Genomic DNA, 20,964 nt, shown 5'->3' on the forward strand with positions numbered 1-20,964 from the left:
GGGCACGCACCTTGTCTGGACACGCTCTAATCAGCCAGGACGGGCACGGGTCAAGAGGACAGGTTGTGGGCTTTCCAGCTCAGAGGAGTCTGTCCACATTGGCTGGGGCTATCCAGTCAAAGTGGTCCAATACTGGACCCGAGGACGGTAGAGGGGCCTCCAGTTCCATTATTGCATCCAAATTGGCAGGGAAGTCACGGTGGAGCAACAGGACCTTCTCCGCAATAAAGCTCGCAAATGCCTCACAGCTGTGTGTTAAATTGTTATTTAAATTTGGCTGTCCCTCCAGGGATGTTAAAGACCTAATTATACTAAATAATTGCGCTGGGTGAGAGCTAGCGGATGCAATGGAGGCCACGAAATAAGACTTCTTAGTGGCTTTCACTGCCATCTCATAGGTTTTCATAAAGACCCTATAAGATGTTCTTGAAGCTCTGTCGCAGGCACCCTGTCATACTCGCTCTAGCAGTCTGAGGTCTCACTTCATTTTTTAGAGCTTTTTGGTAAACCAGGGTGCCCATTTTCTGTGGGGTCGCAGAGGGCGCTTAGGTGCGATCTCATCGATGGCCGCCAGGAGCCAGATATTCCAGCCCTCAACAAGATAAGTCAATGAGTCGCCGGGGGGGGGGGAGGTCCTGCAAGGCTTGACGGAATCTATCAGGGTCCATCTGCCTCTGCGGGCAATCCCAAATCGGATCGCCACCTAAGCAGGGTGGGGGTGGAAAGTCAATCCTGGCTTTCAGAGCGTAGTGATCAGACCATGGCACCTTCATTGAAGGAGACATGATCACATCTATACCTGCGCCAAAGATCAAATCCAGCGTGTGGCCTGCTTGATGTTTGGGGCCCAAAACAAACTGGGAGAGCCCTATTAAATGGATATTTTGTACATAAGGGTTGGCCACTGTGAAAACAAAATGGTGCACTAAATGGACCTTTCCCCTGATTCAGCAAGGCCCTTAACTTTATGTACTTAATTTTCTTATACTTACTTTCTGCATTGATAATGTCATCATGCAGTGAAGTCACTAGGCAACACTGGACTTAATTTTTGCTGATGTTCTAGTCCAGGCTTCCTCAATCTCAGCCTTCCAGGTGTTTTGGGACTACAACTCCCATGATCCCTTGCTAGCAGGACCAGTGATCAGGGATGATGGGAATTGTAGTCTCAAAACATCTGGAGGGCCGAGGTTGAGGAAGCCTGTTCTAATCTTACCTACGAAGACAATAAAGTTGTTGTCTGTTTTACTGAATTGCTTGTCCTCTATGCCTTCCATGACATGCCCTTAACCCTAGAAGCTAAAAAGTGTTTGTCAAATATTTTTGTCTTTTAAAATAATAGCTTTAATTTTTTTATTTACAAATTCCCTACTTGGTCTCCTGATTATGCAGAAACCACTGTTTTGCTCTGAAACTGAAAGCCACTTGAAATTTCAAGTTTGCAATCACATGGAATAATGGAAGTTTAATTATAGTAGAGGACATATATGCCCAAATTCTTTTATCTTTTTTTCCTTATCAGCTGTTCCCTGTTGTTTAATTCAGGCTTTAGCACAATTATATAATATTTAGGGAAAAAGATGAAACCCAGCAACCCGGCACTAGAGGCTAAAATAGAAAAGATCTCCACAGCTACCATGTATTTTCCCTTGGTGCTCAGGTAGGTTGGAACAAATGACAACCAAACACTACAAAACACTAACATGCTAAAAGCGATGAATTTTGCTTCATTGAAACTATCAGGCAACTTCCTGGCAAGGAATGCCACAGTGAAGCTCACAACAGCCAGAAAACCCATGTAGCTCAGGACACAGCAAAACATTGGAGCTGAGCCCTCATTACATTCTAACACAATTTCATAAGTCAATGAACTCATATCAGTATGTGGGAATGGTGGAGCAGTTGCCCACCACACAATACAAATGACTGCCTGAACAAAAGAGCAGAAGAGAACAATGGAGTTGCCTAGTCTCTTCCCCACCCACTTCCTCATCTTAGATCCTGGCTTGGTGGCCATGAAAGCCAGAACCACTATGATGGTTTTTGACAGCACACATGATACAGCCACTGAGAAGATGATGCCAAAAGCAGTTTGTCGGAGGAGACAGGTCACTTTCTGTGGCTTTCCAATAAACAACAAAGCAGAAAGGAAGCAGAGCAGGAGGGAGAGGAGGAGAGTGTAGGTGAGACCCCTGTTGTTGGCAATGACAATGGGGGTGTCATGGTGCTTCATAAATGTTCCTACCACCAAAACTGTGGTCAAAGCAAAGGAAAGTGCAAGAGATATTAAACTGATGCCTAAAGGCTCTTCATGAGACAAAAAGGTTACAGTTTTTGGTATGCAGAAATCTTGATTCTTGCTTGGATAATCTTTCTCTGCACATTGATGGCAGTCCTGCATGTCTGAAGAAAAGAAAAATATGGTTTCATCTCATGAACATGGTAGAAATTGCTGCTAAATGACACAACTGGCCCCCTCTGCTATTATTTTAACATCCCAGCCTCCAGTCGATAAGCTGAGAGGAAGTGGTTTCATTTCTTGAAAAGAAGTGGGAACTGAACTCCCCCCCCCAAAAAAAAACTAAGCCATGATCTTCATTTTAAAAAGTAGTTTCATAATAACAATAGTTTATCAAATGATTGCTTAGTGTTAAGTGTCAACCCTGCCCAGCCATTTAACTCTGACATGATTTGTCACTGGAGTATTCTCAGAGTCTCAACTGGTCCCACACATCCAGGCTGGCTACTGGTTCCATCAAAACAGAAAGCACTATAATAGGCATCCTGTCTCCACAGTGATGTTCCTGATTTCTGGCACTTTTTGGGGTTCTGAGTCTTGGCATTCTCCCTCAGTTCTGAATCCTCCCATTCTGACATTCTTGCATTACATTTGCCCCTTAATGTCTGATACTTGGCTTCCTTTGGATTACTATACAACCCAGAAACTTCTACATTCAGCAGCTTCATCCAAGATCCTCCTCCATCAGCATTTCAATCACACGTCATACATGGATGAACAGTAATCCTCTACTCATTACATTGTTTTATTCCAATCTTCCACTGAACAACAGCCATGCTGCATTATAATATTTTCATACCTTCGTGCTCTGAAATCTTCCCCTCTGGACATGGGGTGCAATCGTAACAGCAAAATGGCTTCCCCTCTTTCATTTTCTGGCTAGAACCAGGTTGGCAACTCCCCGTACAAAGAGAGACAGGCTGTGTCTAATCCACAAATAAAAGAGATCAGTGATAATCTGGTGAATAATAAACTTGGCATCATTAAATTTCTGGGACATTTCTGAATATTCTTAAGTAACAAGGCATTTCAGTAAAACTTTGAATTTCTTTATTATGCATCAGTTCAGAGACCTGATGCCAACAAGTCTCATGCATGTTTTTATGCATTTTTTTGTTAGATATGGTTTTTCTGTAACCACTTAACTAGTGGTTTTGTGATTATGTTTCTTTAGTGAAAACACTAAATGCAGTTATATCAAATGATTTTATATTTCAAGTAGACACTAAGTAAAGAGTGCTTGAGGACCATATTTACTTCTGGGCAGCCTATCAAGAGTCTCATGCCAGTTGTGGGTGAAGCCAGAGGTAAAAGTGGGTGGAGCAACACATTTAAATTTTAGCTTTGTGCCATAGATTTAGTTTCCGAGCAGATATTGCCAGCAGACGCAGGAAATAGATATATCTGAGCTGCAGTTAAACATTAACTAAACAAGATTTTATCTTTATCTTCAAGTTTAGTTGAATGGAAGGAGGTTGGCTGAATGTAGAAAATCAAGTGTGGGTTTATATTCAATTAGCAATAATGTAATCAAATTCTAATTTAAATATTTCTCACTAAATAAAGCAACAAAGGGCAAAAAATATGTGGGTCCTAATGTCTTCATGCCTTTGAAAAGCAAGATTTTTATAGGGGACTTTTGCTGTTATATGAAATTAATTTTTGTATCAATACCAAGGAAATACTCATTAAAAACTGGAAGTCTTTCTAAAGTGCCTACAATTGGATCCTACCTGGTTAAACCAGTTGTGCCATGTTATGGCATCCTCATTGATGGAAAATGCTTGTTCTGGAGGACCCTGAGGACCCATCCTCCCAACTTTTACTCTGTGAAAGGATTGGTTTGAAGAAACAATCAAGTTGATAATATCAAACCCAGCTATTAATTCCCCGTTGTGGTTGAAAGAAACCTTGTCTCCAGCACTACTGTTAAATAAGACATTTTTCAGAAAACCATGGAACTAAATTGGAAAGGGAAAGGCAATAGTTTAGGCAAGGCTGCAACACAATTTTCTCTCCAACTAACAGCAGAAACAGTATGGGGGTGAGAAAAGATTGATAGAAGAATTGCTCACACGTTGCGGCAAATGTACAGAAACCATGGATACTACATGCATCATCAAAATTTCAACGCTGCGTGCCATTACAATTAACTTGACAGACATATTTGACCAAGCATTTTTCTACAACATTTAGGGGATGAGTGGAGGAGAAAACTGTTCCAGAATTGGTTGGGATACACAAATGTTTGAGTAGAAGGGACTGTACATGCACAGTGAAATCTTGGTTCATCATTTGAGTGGATTGCAAAAGCCAAAGCACCATGGAATATTTTTGTATCCCAAGTCTTTTGGAACACCAGTGAACTGAACTCTAGCTGGGCTGTTGTTATCCACACTTTACCTCTGGGTTTAGTTTTCATATATTCAAGATCTGATAGATATGGAAGCCATAAGAAAAATGCCATGGAATAAGATTCTCCATAGGCCAGATAAGGTAGACTGGGTATGGATTACCTTTCTTACTTATTTTTCTTTTTAAAAAATCAGGAATAGGTCTATTATAACAGTAATCTTCTCTTCATCCCCAGCATCAACATTCCTGGGAATGAAGTTATATCATCATGTAGAGTTATTAGAAACTGTATTCAAAGTAATCAATTGCCCAAAAAGGTGGCTTAGTATTTCTTTTTTTTTTTTTTTGCAGTGGAAAAAGGATAGGAAATAAAACAATACCCTTGGATAACCTTATCTAATATTTCGAGTAACATGTCCCTACCCAGTCCCTCAAATTCTCTCTCTCGCTGTGTGTGTGTGTTACACACTCACCCACACCTTCATAGGGAAATAAAGCTTCATCAAAGGGGAGCTGGATGATGAATGCAAAACAGAGAAGGCAAATTGAAATATAGACTTCCACTTTTGCTAATGGGAGGAACAATAAAGGTGCAACTTTGAGCAGATGATGAGTTAGGATGTAAAGTTCTCACCACAGATGGAAGCTTCTTGAAACACCCATGTAATGCTCTCTTTCATGAAGAAGTTAAGTGCATTACCTTCCATAGCTCTTGTTTCTGAAGCTTCTGTCCTTTAGTATTTAACACTGCTCTGTATTTGACTCTGGATAAGGACATGGCATGTAAAGCATGGGCCACAGCATAGACAGCATTGTAGATGCTATAGCTGTGGCCGGTCATGCTTTTTTCAAAAAAAGATCCAGGAAGGCTCTCCAGCTGCTCTTCCTCAGTGCAAACATCCTCCTCTGCATGACCCTCATCTGGATTTGGGAATACACAGGCAAAAGCCTGTTGCCAGAAGTCCCTGATAAAACCATCTTCTATTGTGCTGGAGGGCTTTCTGTTCTTAACAAATTGGTGAAATCTTGGTTCATCATTTGAGTGGATTGCAAAAGCCAAAGCACCATGGAATATTTTTGTATCCCAAGTCTTTTGGAACACCAGTGAACTGAACTCTAGCTGGGCTGTTGTTATCCACACTTTACCTCTGGGTTTAGTTTTCACATATTCAAGATCTGATAGATATGGAAGCCATAAGAAAAATGCCATGGAATAAGATTCTCCATAGGCCAGCACTACATTGGCTCTACTGCTCATCACTTTCTCGTGTATCTTTGTACCCTGTTCCAGCATGTCATAGCCTTCGGTGGCAAAAGTAAATTTGGGCATTTTTTCCAAGAAGGCAAAGCAGACACCATGCTGAGAAAACAATGGAAGCACAGTTTGCACAAACTGTTCTGCATTGTCACTGTCCATAACAATGACCCCAATCCATGTCCACTTGAAATGTATAAGCAAATAGAGAATCCCCACAGACTGACGAGATTCCTGAGGAGCTACCTGGTAGAAGGAAAGGCCTGGAGTTTTATCATTCATTACTGGAGCAGAGCCATATAGGAGCTAAAAAGAGATTAGGGTAAGGAGGGATGATAGCAAGATTAGTATGTAGGTATGCATTTATTTGTGGTGTTTGTATTCCTCCCCATAATAGAAATTTCTCTAGACATATTGCAATTAATAGGAGATGCTGCTGGTCTCCTCCACCCTTGTGCTCAATGTACATTTCCCCCTCTACTTCCTGATGAAAATATTTACTCACACCTTCTTCCCAGGTTGTGGGGGTGTCATGTTTTGGTTCTCCTCAGGTGGCAAAATATCTTAGGTCAGCTCTGAAGGCAACAATCCTTTCTCAGCTTCATTCTCTCTCAATATCATTTCTTAAAAGAGTTTAGGAACCTTTTTATTATAGGAAATAAAGAGAAGTTGCTGCCTGGGTTGGGTGGAGCTATTGCACTACTAGTTTCTCAGCAGGTGGACCACTGCTGCTTATCGGGGGGGGGGGGGGAAGAGGCGACTTACAAGTGAAACATAAAGACTGCTTCTTTTTCTTAATATTTACAGAGAAGGTAAGGGAAAGAATCTGTCTTCTCCAATGCAGTCATTTCTATCTCCAATCCACAAAATGTATACTCCAAGGTAGTGTAAGTTCAGTTCCTGTATTCCATGCTCACACGCTCACAAGTGTCCTACCTGTGGAATCTTATATATATCCAAGATAGTTGCCACATGATAGGAGGTTTCGGCATCCAGCCCACCAATGACTGCAATTAGATCATTCTGGATGTAACATCTATAGTTGGGGACAAATTTCTCCAGTGTGGATAAAAGCAGCATTGTGGCATGATTTGTCTTCCTTGCATTGACATAGCTGTCATAGATGTGGAAACCCAACGTGAGATTGGGTAAGATCTGAGAGTTTTCATTGATCTCCTTCACTGCAAATGCAAAGGCCAGGATGTGCTGGTAATTCTTAGGCACTACACTAGAAAGAGAGTTGCATTCTGTATCAGACGGGAACAAACTCCTGCCTTGGCTCCCCATTTCATTTCTGGTGCATCAGGGAGGTTTCCCTGCTCTGGGATTTCTTGGGTCTATGCACTTCAATTTTTTTGTTTTTGTTTTGTTAGAAGTCTTATACCCTCTTAGTTTTGCAGTGTCTTCATTATTCAAAGGCGTTTGTGCGATGCAGTTTTTCAAAGTGATATAATGTGATGCACTCCCCCAAATTCATCAATGAAATATGTAAAAAGTCGAAGGACTCATGTCTCAAATGCCAATGTGTTAAAAAACATTGTGTCACCAGTTAAAAGAGCAATAATTGAAGCTTTACTGAAAAGGGAACATCTGAATATTGCTTCAATTCAGGAAACTCCCCCCCCCACCAAATGAAAAGACTTGAGGGCAGAAATATTCAAAGGGAATTGGGTAGGTGATCAAATATGTGCACCAGCAACATCAAAGACACAGAGTGTGGCTATTATTGCTAAAAAGGGTCCCTTGGTATTCACAGATGCTCTCCATCACCCTAATGGCAGATATTTGCTTTTGAGTGGTTTGCTTGGGTCAAAAAATCTTTACAATTGACAACAGTGATGGAACTCAGACCCCCAATGGTCCAATTACCGGTAAGTTTGTGGAGAGGATATATTTCAGAAGGTTAGGGTAAAGTGATTTCTTGATACCTTAGACTCTGACTATAAAATATGCATCATATGAATTAATGTAGGGTATTATATTCATTTTCCCTCCCCTCCCTATTATCCACTCTGGTTCTTCTTTCTCTCTCTCTTTTTATGCTTGAGGCTGTCATTATTTTATCTTTATTTTAAACATTAATATATTTTTTTAAAAAATATACAACTCAGTCCAGAGGATCAATAAGTTTTTAGGAACAACCTAATCTTTGTAGGTTCCAATTAATGACCTCTACTGTAGATTAACAAATAAACAATATAAAATATTATTGTGTCAGTGTGCTTTAGACAACACTGAACACTGAATGTTCAATTGTTCTCTGACACAAAGTTTTAGAAAAAAGATCATGTTGGTTGGCTGAAAAATCATTGATCAGATTTTTAAAAAATGAATTTCTTACTTCATTAAGATCCTGAAAAGGGTTGCTACATTCTTATTGAAACTAACCAAGGCAGGAGTCAGATTTTAGAGAACAATGTAAAATATACTACTGGAGAAGCTTGATCACTTATCTTTATTCTATCTTTTAATATAAAACAAGAGGATGGAAATTCAAATCTACATAGATAATTGGCTGAGCTGGATGTAGTAATGACACCATCTGTAGTGTCAACTGCCAGTTGTTGCTTTTAATTTTATTTTATGATTCAGTATGTCTCCCCCCCCCCAGCATATTTGCTAAACATTGTCCATCTCTGCTGTTCTATTTTGTGATTTTAAGCAATAAGCTTGGACTGATCATTCTTCTCTGTAGAGAAATAGGAGCCTCCCCACAACATTATATTAATTGCATTATCTTTTTCTATAGCCTAAACCAATGAGGCAGTATTCTGAGGCTCCATCTCTGCAACTGATCATTCCAGTGACAAAATATATGGAGATTAAAAACAATCAAAGGAAGGGAAAGTAAGTCCTTACAGAAGTTCTTCAAGCAATGCTGGTGGAGGTTTTGCAACAAAACGTACTGGACTGGCGGTGAAGCGAGCCTGAGAAGCAATACCTCCAATAATGAGGTCTCCAGACTGATGATATTTGTGAAGTGGAGACTGTAGCTCACAGACATTGCATTTAACAATGTGTGTCTTGCATACCATGTGAGAAAGAAATAGCAGCAGCAAGATGATCAAGACTGACATCTTCAGTACTAGTACAAATCTTCTCTCTACACCCAAATTCGCCTGTTTTCTTCAATAACAGTGTGATCTAGAGTTTCTGTGATTAAAGCCACTTGGCTTGCATGCAAGCTTAATCTCCTGATAGTTCTGCACCTTAGACTATACAGGAAGATCCATGCTTGCTTTCAGCACTTCTCCATAGTTCAGAATGGTATTCAGTATATTTATGACTTCTTTTCCCGTCCTTGATATTAGCTCTGCTGAATGCCTTCAAGGATTTTCAGAAGCAGAATTAATTGCTAGGCTTTGATTATAATCACTACTTCAGCCCTGGAATTTCCCAGTGGAATTGCTGGAGAGCGCTGGTTTTCATGCCTAAACAGATATTTTCTCTTCCACTTAGCTAACAAGGGACAATTGGACTTGGAATGACATACAGCAAGAGAAGAACATTATAAATAATAAACAGTTATCTGGAGCTAGAGAATAAATGATCTGTTTTAAATTTTGCTAAAGAAGTTCTGTCCTCAATTCTTGTTAACCAACATTTCCATCCATCCAGCTAAATTTATATCCAATCCATGTGTTCATAGATTGAATATAAACTTATATTCAATGCATGCGTTCATGTAAATCAACCTTCACCTTTATTGATGATGCTACTTGAACAGCAAGAAACTAGTAAATGAGATAAATAAACTGTAGAATAGAGGGGGCAATGATAACTAGTGAGGTCCCTCCATATGTTGTTTGACTACAACACCCATCATCTCTGACCAATGGTCATGCTGGGTGAAAATGAGAGAAACTGGTGGGCCCAATATTGCCCAACCTTGCTGCAGAAGAAGAATTAATGGAAGGTTGACTCTGATTGACTTAAGAGATCATATGGATGAATTGAAAAGACAATGCAAGGCTGCAGCTCAGAGTGCAGCTCAGTCCAAAACTCAGCATATCAGAGAGGCAGGCCAGAGGGAAGCTTTCCTTCTGATAAGAAAAAGTAAGCAGGGATGTGAATTCTACCCAAGGAGCTAACAACTAATCAATTGACAATAACAGACACAAATGTCAGCTGAAACTGGGGTCTCAAAAAACTGAGGGGGCAAAACCTATGAAATTATTTTTAATTATTTTTATCTTTGTAATTGTTTTAAATATGTGGTTCATAAATGGAATTAAATAAATAATGCAGTGAATTCATTTGTAAACATTTTAACAAGATAGAAGCACAAGTAAATAGTTTAAACAACAACATCAAAATAGCACCCTGCCCCTCACCAGCACACTTAAAAGGCTGTAGAATATTGCTCAGCCAAATGCCTGGTTATAGAGAAACATTTTTGCCTGGTGCCTAAAGGTGTATAATGAAGGTGGCCAGACGTAATTTCCTGAGCAGAGCATTCCACAAGCAGGGAGCCACTGCGAAAAATTCCGTTCTCATGTTGCCACCCTCTGGATCTCATGTGGAAGAGGCACATGAAAAAGAGCTCCGATGATGAACACAGAGTCCAGGTTGGATTACATGGGGAGAGGCAGTTCTTGAGGTATTGCCGTTCTGAACCGTTTAAGGCCTTATAGGTTCAAAGCAGCACTCTGAATTGCAAGATCACCACATGCAAGATGCAATTTAAGCATTGCTAAATTATACATTGGGTCACTAAAACTGTGCCAATCATCTAGTCAAAATTCCCAGCTATATAGTTGGCATAAATGTTAAGGATGAAAGGCTTATAGCGACTTATCCCAAGCAGAGGAGACAGGATCATGTGTGCTCAGGCATTAACCAATTTTGTACTTTCTTCACACTATGGTTCACTGTCATCAAGACCTAGGGCTCATCCTAGAGCAGTGTTCCACTTGTCCCATGCTTTCTAGGCACGGATCCAAGGAGTTTTCCCTTTCCCCCATTGCTTCCGCTGGGAAAACCCACTCTTTACCACAGAATAGAAGCAAACGTCAATGTGTGGAAAACCTGGCTGAAACGTGCTCTGATTCAACGGTAAACAGTGGATTTTCCTCTGAAGGTGAGGATGGAGGCTGCTTCAAAGGGTGCTTTTGCTAAGAACTTAAGACGGACTTACTGAAAGTGGCCTTTCTTTCTCCATTAGTGGGAAGGAGAAGTTGGTTGCACAAGCAAAGGCAGTGGAATCAACTCTTCCAGCTCTTCCTGCACTCATAAGATGTTCATTTGGAAGGGAAGGAAGATCGGAACAAGGTAGGGTCTTTTTTAAAGACTTCTTCTTTGTGAAGAAGATTCACAAAAACCTTTGCAAGCCTTCTTCATGTATCCTGAGATTAATAACTTAAAGGGTAAGAGGGAGGAAGTCTTCCTCTTCAAGTCCCCATTTTCCACTTATATTGCCTCTCTACTCATCAGCATAGCAAAGATGAAACACTGTTCAAGCTGTGTAATTATATTCCCTGCAGGATGGGGAAGCCTATGCAATATTAATCAATTTTCATCAGTGACATCAGTTGATGGGCAGCTGTGCACAGTTTTGTGCAAATGGCCTGGCAGGCCGACTTAGACTTCCTGGTGGATGAAGACTGGTCTGCAAGCCAGAGGTTCTCCACCTTGATGTGTATCAAATTACAGACTTAAATTCTTCATTTTTTCTTTCTTACAAGCTGTTCCTTATTGTTCATTTCAGGCCTTAACAAAATAATATAACATTTTGGGGCAAAGATGCACACCAGAAGCCCAGCACTGGAGGCTAAAATAGAGAAGATCTCCACAGCTACCATGTATTTTCCTTTAGTGCTCAGGTAGGAGGGAATAAAGGACAGCCAAACACTGCAAAAAACCAACATGCTGAAAGTGATAAACTTGGCTTCATTGAAACTGTCAGGTAACTTCCTGGCAAGGAAAGCCACAGTGAAGCTGACAATAGCCAGGAAGCCCATGTAGATGAGGACACAGCAAAACATTATCACAGACCCCTCATTACATTCTAGTACAATTTCTTCAGTCATTGAGTGCATGTCTACATCTGGGTATGGGGGAGAAGTTACCAGCCACACAATACAAATGCCTACCTGGACAAAAGAACAGAAAAGAACAATGGAGTTGGCCAGTCTTTTCCCCACCCACTTCCTCATCCTGGATCCTGGTTTGGTGGCCATGAAAGCCAGAACCACTGTGATAGTTTTTGCCAGCACACAAGAAACAGCAACAGAGAAGATGACACCAAAAGCAGTTTGTCGGAGGAGACATGCCACATTCTGAGGCTGGCCAATAAATAGCAATGCACAAAGGAAGCAGAACAGAAGTGAGATGAGGAGAGTGTAAGTGAGGTTCCTGTTGTTTGCTATGACTATGGGAGTGTCATGGTGCTTCATAAATGTTCCTAGCACCAGAGCTGTATTAAGAGCAAAGGAAACAGCAAAACATGTTAAACTGAGCCCCAAAGGTTCTTCATAGGACAAGAAGGTTACAATCTTAGGAATACAGAAATTCCGGTTTTTGTTTGGATAGTTTTCATCTTTGCATTTCTGACACTCATTCCTGTCTGAAGAGGAAAAGATGGTCTTGGTTTCACAAACATGCCAGAAATCTAATCCATGCAATTTATTCAAAATTACAAACTGCATTCCATTGTGGTACTGTGGAATTTTGCAACACTTGTTTAAATATTTTTGAATTATGGAGGTGTTAAAATATATTTCATTAAATATATATATTTCATTAAATATATACAATTTATGCACATATATGAAAAGAAAAACAGCAAGGACCACACATATAGTAATGCTATAATAATGGGACGTGGTTTTCAATCACACGGTAGTTTCTTCACACTTCAATGGCTTCTTCCTTGCCATTCAAAACAAAACATTTCCATCATATTCCAAGCACTAAAGAAAAGCAATCCTCTTTTACATGTCAATTATCTGAAGCAAAGACTGCATGTTTTCTAAATCTTTACAGTTTAATCTTACCTTTTTGGTCTGAAATCTTCCCTACTGGGCATGGAATACAATCATAGCAACAAAACGGCTCTCCATCTTTTGCTTTCTTGCTAGAACCAGGACGGCAACTCTCAGTGCAGATAGAAAGAGGCTGTGTCTAACCCATGAATAAAAAAAAAATGAACCATAGCCTTGAGAAGAAGGAATTTGGAGTCTTTAAGGTTTGGAGGGTCTTTCCTTATCTTACTAAAGAGATACAGTACTACATTCCATTCATATGTGAATGTGTTCAACAGATAGCATTAGATAGCCTACGGCCTGATTTACTTTTCTTTATCTTTTTTTTTTTAAAAAAAGTTACAAAATTAAGTTCTTATTTTTGTCAACCAGTTCTGTATAAATTTATTACCTCATTTTCTTCCTATGTGGAAGTTTCACCATTGACTCTAGGTTGAAACAATCTTTGAAGCATACAATTTGCACCTGATAATAAATGCAAATCGATGTTATTAACAACACTTTTACTATTACCTAATAGTATAAATATTATATACTGGTATAATGTGGCTTGGCTTTTCACATATATACATAGGTACTCTTTCAGGTTCATTTTATCCTATAGTATAATATTTACTTGTTTTTGTACCTGCTTTGTTTCTACTTCCAATCTAGTTTCAGTCTTCCTGGGCATACAATTTTGAGCAACTGTGTCACAGTTTCATTGATCTTTGATAACGGGTGACATATAATTGAATATATAAAAATAAATAAAGTAGCATATATATCAATTCCCTCCAAAACATTTCTCAGTTAATAAAGTGAAGATCATAAAATGGGGGCAGAAACATATAGACCCTAACTTGCCCAACACAGGCATCCCATAGAATCTGTTAGGTCAGCTGCTTACAAGTGGCCATACTAGTATTTAGATATGAGGGGCTGTAGGTTGGCAAGGGTGGGTTTGGTGAGAGAATACCAGCCTTCAAGCTCATCCAGATGTCATATAACCTTCAGAGAGAGAAATTGACAGGGAAACAGAAGACAAAGAGAATCCAAATGAAGGCAGAGACTGACACTTGATGTAGGATAAATGATCAGGAAAGGAATGCTAGTCTGGATTATCTATCTTCATGTGCCCTAAACTCTGAGGGGCTTTTTGATTCTGGTACTGTGACATATGCACTGTGCTTCTTTCAATTAGCAACCAACATTTTATAGATATTCATTATAATGCAATAATTTTCATTGACAAGTGTTTCCATGCAAAATTGAAAGACTTTCCAAACTGCCAGCTTTTGGATCCTACCTGGTTAAACCAGTTGGGCCATGTTATGGCACTCTCATTGATGCTGAAAACTTGCTCTGGAGGAGCTTTGGGGTCAGTCCTCCCGATGTGCACTCTGTGAAAGGATTTGTTTACAGAAGCGATCAAGTTGATAAGATCAAATCCAGCTACCAATTCCCCGTTGTGATTGAAGGAAACCTCATCCCCAGCAGTGTTGTTAAATGAAATACCTCTCAGAAAGTGGTGGAGCTAGGTTGAAAAAGCGAAGTCAACAGATCAGAAAAGGACACCGACTTCCGGGTCGGCGCCATCGCCGAATGGCGGACTCCCTCCGAGCTCCGGAGGGAGCCTGCTGGGTAGGGGTTGGGTCCTGCCGCGCCGGCGACGCGCGGACCCTCAAAAACCATGGGCGGTGATGCCCATGGACTTGGTGACTCGGCGGGCACCGTTTGCGCCCCCCGACCCGCAAAGGAGCCTTTTTAAAGGCTGCGGAGCGGGTGACGGGGGGTGTGTGGTGCTATGAGTCCACTGCTTCCCCTGCCTAGCGAAGCCGCATGCCATTCGGCGGAGAGCAACGACTTCTTCTTTGGAAATTTTGGATTTGGATTAAAAAGAACAACCCGTGAGTAAATTTATCGGACTTAAAAGGAAAATTTGATTTTTGAATTTGGAGCGAGCGGGGGAGGTGCAAAAAGGAAGTCCGGCCCCCCTGTTGTAGATCTCTTAACGCAAGGATTTGACAACTAGGATCGAGAGATGAGCTTGCTTATTTGAAAAATAATTAACTTCACGAAGCGAAATTACAATAATTGTGCTGGAGGAGAAGATTGGTTTGTGGGAACTAAGATGCAACCCCCCGGGAACCGGGAACGATCCGCTATGAGAGACTGGTGAAGAGACACAGAAACTTTGACAGCTGTCAAAGTAGCTGTCAAAGCAGGAAAATAAAAGAGAACTTTGTTACGATGGCTTTGCTGGTTAGATTTGTTACAATTTGGACATAAATTAGTGGAAATAAAGGCAACAAGCTATTTGACTTTTGGGTCTGATCTGGAAAGAAATTAAGTTACCATATTCCCTCTAGAGGGAGGTCGGGACATTGCAACAGTGGCAGCAAGTGGAAAAATACTATGAAATTGAGCAGGATTTGTTATCTCTTGGGAAAGCTGCAAAAACGAAGCATTATTTTGTCTACAGAGGTCTCTACACTAAAGGAGACAATGGATTTATCTATTGAAGAAAGGAAGGGACTTGACGTAAGTTTATGTTCCTGAATAAATAAAGCCTCTGTGGAGAACAAGAAGTTTCTGAATTAGAAGGTTTTTGCAGCAGAACAGGAAAAAGAAACCTAAGGAATAAGAGCTGGACTAAACTCGAAGTTGGAACATTTGGGACATCCAGACTTTAAAAGGATCAAGAAACAGAATTTGAGTTATACTCTTAAACATAGAGGTCTGGATGGAAGAAGAATGATCTTTTCTGAGAGTTTCTCCGAGATTGGACTTTCTGAAATTAAAAGCTATCAAAAGACGGCAAAGTGAAACTGAGACATGGACGTGGGTTCTCCAGGCTGGCAGTAGACAGATGGATGAACTTTGGGGATTGGAACCGGGGAAGGGGGGGGGGGGAGATTTGGAACCCAAAGGCTGTAAAATTACATATTTTTTCTTTCTTCTTTCTCTTTTTCTTTCTTGTTTTATGAAAATAGGGGAATTCGTGGAAGGGAACTGGGGTCGATCTTAGGGAAGTATAAAAAATACAAGGAGAAATGGTTAAATAAGATAAATTAATTTTGAATAAATGGGTTATTTATAATTATAATAAGGCTTTAAAATTTGGGGTAAGAATTTGTGGAATTAATTTAATGGAAATTGAATACAAGAGGGGGAGGGGGGGAGTCCTGGAAAGATGTTATTGAAATTAAGTGTAAACTTTATTTTTCTTTTCTTTCTATCTTTCCTTTTTTATTCTGGAAACTTTAATAAATATTATTTTTTTAAAAAAAAGATCAGAAAAGGGCACCAGGATGCTCTATACTATAGTCTATTGGTAGGGGAAGAACTATGACTCATTCTTTGTATCATTGTTCTATTATGTTATTTTAATATATTGTTCTTTAAAAGAGATTCATTTGAATGAAAAGAAGCATAGAAATACAATAAATGAAATCAACTTTTAGTTCAGGTGATAATACTATTATCATGTGATGATTCAGGTACAAGAAAGTCTATCAGACAGATGCAACAATGTCCTAACAGCTGTGGTTGAAATACAGGTGCGAAAAAGTTGGGGTTAGGTCTTGCACACTTCAAGGTCAAGGGACCCCTGACCATTAGGTCCAGTCACTTTATTGGCCGAGGGAGCTGGCGTACAGCTTCCAGGTCATGTGGCCAGGATGACTAAGCTGCTTCTGGCGAACCAGAGCAGCGCACGGAAATGCCATTTACCTTCCCGCCGGAGCGGTACCTATTTATCCACTTGCACTTTGATGTGCTTTCAAACTGCTAGGTTGGCAGGAGCAGGGACCGAGCAACGGGAGCTCACCCCGTCATGGGGATTTAAACCGCCGACCTTCTGATCGGCAAGTCCTAGGTTTAACCCACAGCCCCACTCGCGTCCCTTGCACACTTACTGGAAGATTAATGGAAGAGAACTGTGATGTCCTCCCTATTCATGGACTTCCTTCCATTATCTCTGCACTGTGTCTCTACGTCACTCTGCATCTGATTGAGGGGGGCATCTAGCCTCCAGTTCTGTGTTCCTTTGTTCTCAGACAGTCCACCTAGATTGATCCATGTTATATCCCAGGTGGAATATGTCATCATTTAGTTATCATTTACTTGTCCATACCTCTTCTTGTATGGGCCTGATTTGGCAGATGATCCCTCTTGCCAGTCAGAGTATCCCACCTTTACATTACATTAAATCATTCCAGGAAGCTTTCAGGTAAGAGGAAAGGGCATACTAGCTGCTTTCAAACTATTCTTCTATTTGGGGGAACTGTGAGGAACCAAATAATACCAGTTCCAAGATGAACACACTGGAAAAATGGACAGGGAGGGTGTTGCGGGGCGGGGGGGGGGAGTGTTCAACTGAAATGCATTTCAGGAAACACAAAGAGGAGATCTGAGTTTTTTTCATTGGTTTGTTGACCCTGGTAAGTCTTGGGAGGCCTCCTTCTGCAGAAGAAATGTTTTCTGTGGTTAGGCAGAGTAATGGACAATTTTTAATAAGGTAATAAGGATTTTACATAGGAAAAAAGTTACTACTGTACTTCCTTGCTTTAACCATAACACTTTACTGCTCCAAAAGCAGTAAATAGACTTATTTCTTGCAAAGCCCATTGAGCTAGAGAAACCTAAATAAATATAAGAACGCATAAATATGTTTTTCTCAGAAAAGCAGAAATTACTGAAAGACTGGGGAAGCTTTTCTGACATTGTAGTTTGATTCAGAGTGAGATAAAATCATTATTGAGCCCCAGCGCAGAATTAATTCACATTTGTAACATACAGTATATCACATTTTAATGCCTCTAAGGTCACAGCAATATATGCACTGTTTGGGTGGTGGCACACATTTAGAACACAGTAGAACACAGGTTTTGTATGCAAAGATGCAACTGTTCACTCTCTGGCATCTCCAGGTCTGAGAAAGACAGCTGCCCAAAATTCTCTGGAACAACTATCAGCGTTGAGAAGACTGAGCTAGATAGTCCAAGGTTCTAAATATTTCAAAGGCAGCTTGGAGACAAGAAAAAAGAGGCTTACAAAAGTGTAGATTACTCTTTCATTGTTAACTGATGGGGAGGTGATGTGAACAGCCCGAGAAATTGGTTAGAGAGTTTGCTACAAAGTTAAGAGCCTGATGCAACAGCCAGGGCTGTCTTAAGCGTATGCGGTGCCGGGGTGCAAATATCCACCCAGTGCCCCCCCAGGTTGCCGAGTCCCAGGCGTGCAGGATGGTGGAGCCGGCCAGCCGCCTCAGCATCTCGCTGGCTCGGTCACCCCCAAACTTACGGCGCAGAGCTGCCTGCAGCAGAACAGCCTGCCATGGCACTCAGAACAACGGGCAGGCTCTTCCCCGGACTCAGCTCTTGGGCCCCAGACTCTCGGCCTGGCACCCCTGAGAGCCCGGCGCCTGGGTTCCCCACACCCCTAGCACCTATGAGTAAGACAGGCCTGGCAACTGCCACAGATATGGTGCTCTGCTATGTGAGGTTGTTGAGCCCATTACCTGCCATGAATCTTGATTATGGAAGTTCAGTACTCTTTTTTCTGTCAAGGCTCTTGAAGACGATATGGCATGCAAAGCATGTGCCACTGCGTACACAGCATTGTAGATGCTGTAGCTGTGACCAGTCATGCTCATCTCAAAGAAGATATCTGGAAGACTCTCTAGCTTCTCTTTCCCAGTGCACATATTCCCATCCACTTCACTCACAGTAGTATTTGGGAGGTCACAGTCAAATACTTGGAGCCAGAAGTCTCTGATAAACCCATCTTCTTCTGTGCTGGAAGGGTTTCTTCTCTGAGCAAATGCCTTGAATCCTGGTGGATCATTCGAGTGAATCATGAAAGACAGAGCACCATGGATTATTTCTGTATCCCAATACCTTTGATAGAGGAAAGAAATGAGTTCCATCTGAGCTGTCATTATCCACACTCTTCCTTTGGGTTGGTTTACAACATGCTCTATTGCTGGTAGATACAACAACCATCTCAGAACCACCATGGAATAAGAATCTCCATAGAAAAGCACTGTGTTAGCTTTGCTGCCCATGATACGGTCATATATTTTTGCACCCTTTTGTAGCATATTGTCAAACTGACTGACGGAAATGAATTTGGGGGCTCTTTCTATGAAGGCAAAACAGACGCCTTTCTGGGAAAATTCTTCAAACATAGCTTGCACAAATCTTTCTCCATTCTCATCATCCATAATAAGGATCCCGATCCATGTCCACTTGAAATGTAGGAGCAACGAAAGAATTCCTGCATACTGATGGGCTTCCTGAGGGACCATCTGGTAGAAGGCAAGGCCTGGGGTTTTATCATTCATTACTGGAGTGGAGCCATATATGACCTAAGGAGAGATGCATGGAGGGAAATAATAGCAGCATTTATAAACCAGCTTACATTGTTCATAGCAATTTGCATACATTGTGCCAACAATCCTTGCAACAACCCTGTAAATTAAATGCGTGTTATTGCCCTCATGCAATGAATCTGTGTCTGGTCAACTCCAATTTCATGGGCTCATATCTGAGAGAGGAACTGTGCTGAGCTTTATTGCCTCAAAATGGCCATTCTTTTCACTAATATTCAGATACAAGGCTTTCCAAATTAAATTAAAAATGTGTGTATTCTTAAAAGCATTACAAAACACTCATTACAATGAATGTCTAGTCAAAAAAATTTACACTAGCTGCATAGGCTGAACAATCTCTCTCACCTGAATATAAGTTACTCATGTTTTGAGTCTTTTATTGTTGCTTCAGTCAAAATTATGGTCTACTTTGTGAAATACACCACCTTCCTACAGATGTTCTGGGGTTGGCAGGTGGCCTGTCCATGCAGAAGTGGTTTGCAGAAAGCACTAGTCATTAGTAGTAGTAGTAGTTATAGTAAAAATAATATTTACTACTAAGATAAAATATACAAGCATAACACAAAATTTGTTCTCTTCACATTATATGTAGTTATATAGCCCAAAATTGTTCAGTCTCTAACAATATTCATTCTAATTGCAGGTTGCAAGAAAGAAAAAGGGAAGAACAATATTTTAATTTCTGAATATAATTAAACAGTATAGAAATTTATTTATCTATGCAACTACAACTGCAAAAATATCATTTGCCCAAAAATGGAAAGAAGAAGTTCCGATGAGAGAAGAATGGCTACAGAAGTTAACAGAAATGGTGAAACTTACTGGAAGAATAAGAAATCAAGACAGCAAACTTTTTATAAAGGAATGGAAATGGTTTATTGACTATTTACAAACAAATTGCAAACAGATTAAGACATTGGCAGGATTATTATAGAAACTTGCAGTTTCAAAAACATATATGAAAACAGATGAACTAAAGAATAAGTTGAGATAATTTGGAATATGCAGGGAATGATGAAAATAAATTTAAGGAACTGAAGAAAGAGGGGGAGGGAAGTCGATGTTTGAAATGTTAGAATTATTGCTTAACTGTTGAAATGTATATTTGTTCTAAATGAAAATTATAAATAAAATACAAATAAAATAGCAAAAAAATTAAAAAAAGTGAAATTCTGAACGGGATAAAGTCCAAGCTTACCCACTTAAACACTGGGAACACAAACTGTGTGTGTATGCGTTTGTGTAATTTATGAACACACTATAAACACTATTGTCCTTTATCTGTAAATGTAGTCTTATTTTTCTAAGATCCATATCATGAGGTCCAAAACACTTTTCTTCTGTCTTTTAATTATACACACATACACAAATCTGGGAGACCGAAGAAACTGTGAGTTGAATACTCAAACCACCACCACACATGATGTCTTACCTGTGGAATCTTATAGATATCCAGTATGGTTGCCACATAAAGAGAAATTTGGGGTTCCAGTCCTCCAATGATTGCTATTAGATTTTGCTGAATGTCACATACATAGTTAGGAAGCAATCTCTTTAGTGCTGATAGCAGTAGCAAAGTGGCATGATAGGTCCTCCTTGCATTGTCATAGCTGTCATAGATGTGGAAACCCAAAGTAAGATTGGGTAAGATCTGAGGGTTTTCATTGATCTCCTTCACTGCAAATGCCAAGGCCAG

At 40.3% G+C, this 20,964-nt stretch overlaps 1 protein-coding gene across 1 annotated transcript in view; it reads right to left on the reverse strand.

The window, feature by feature from the left end:
• Positions 1-19,220, reverse strand: part of LOC309328446 (vomeronasal type-2 receptor 26-like) — a gene marked incomplete at both ends in the record, with an annotated part of 34,074 nt that extends 14,854 nt beyond the window's left edge. Inside the window, one exon of the mRNA XM_081838442.1 lies at positions 19,074-19,220. Coding sequence (XP_081694568.1) covers positions 19,074-19,220 — 147 coding nt within the window. The remainder of the gene's footprint in view (positions 1-19,073) is intronic.
• Between the last annotated feature and the right edge of the window lie 1,744 nt (positions 19,221-20,964).

This window comes from Podarcis erhardii (assembly GCF_964252035.2).
Source record: "Podarcis erhardii genome assembly, chromosome: 13".
NCBI classification, from domain to species: domain Eukaryota; kingdom Metazoa; phylum Chordata; class Lepidosauria; order Squamata; family Lacertidae; genus Podarcis; species Podarcis erhardii.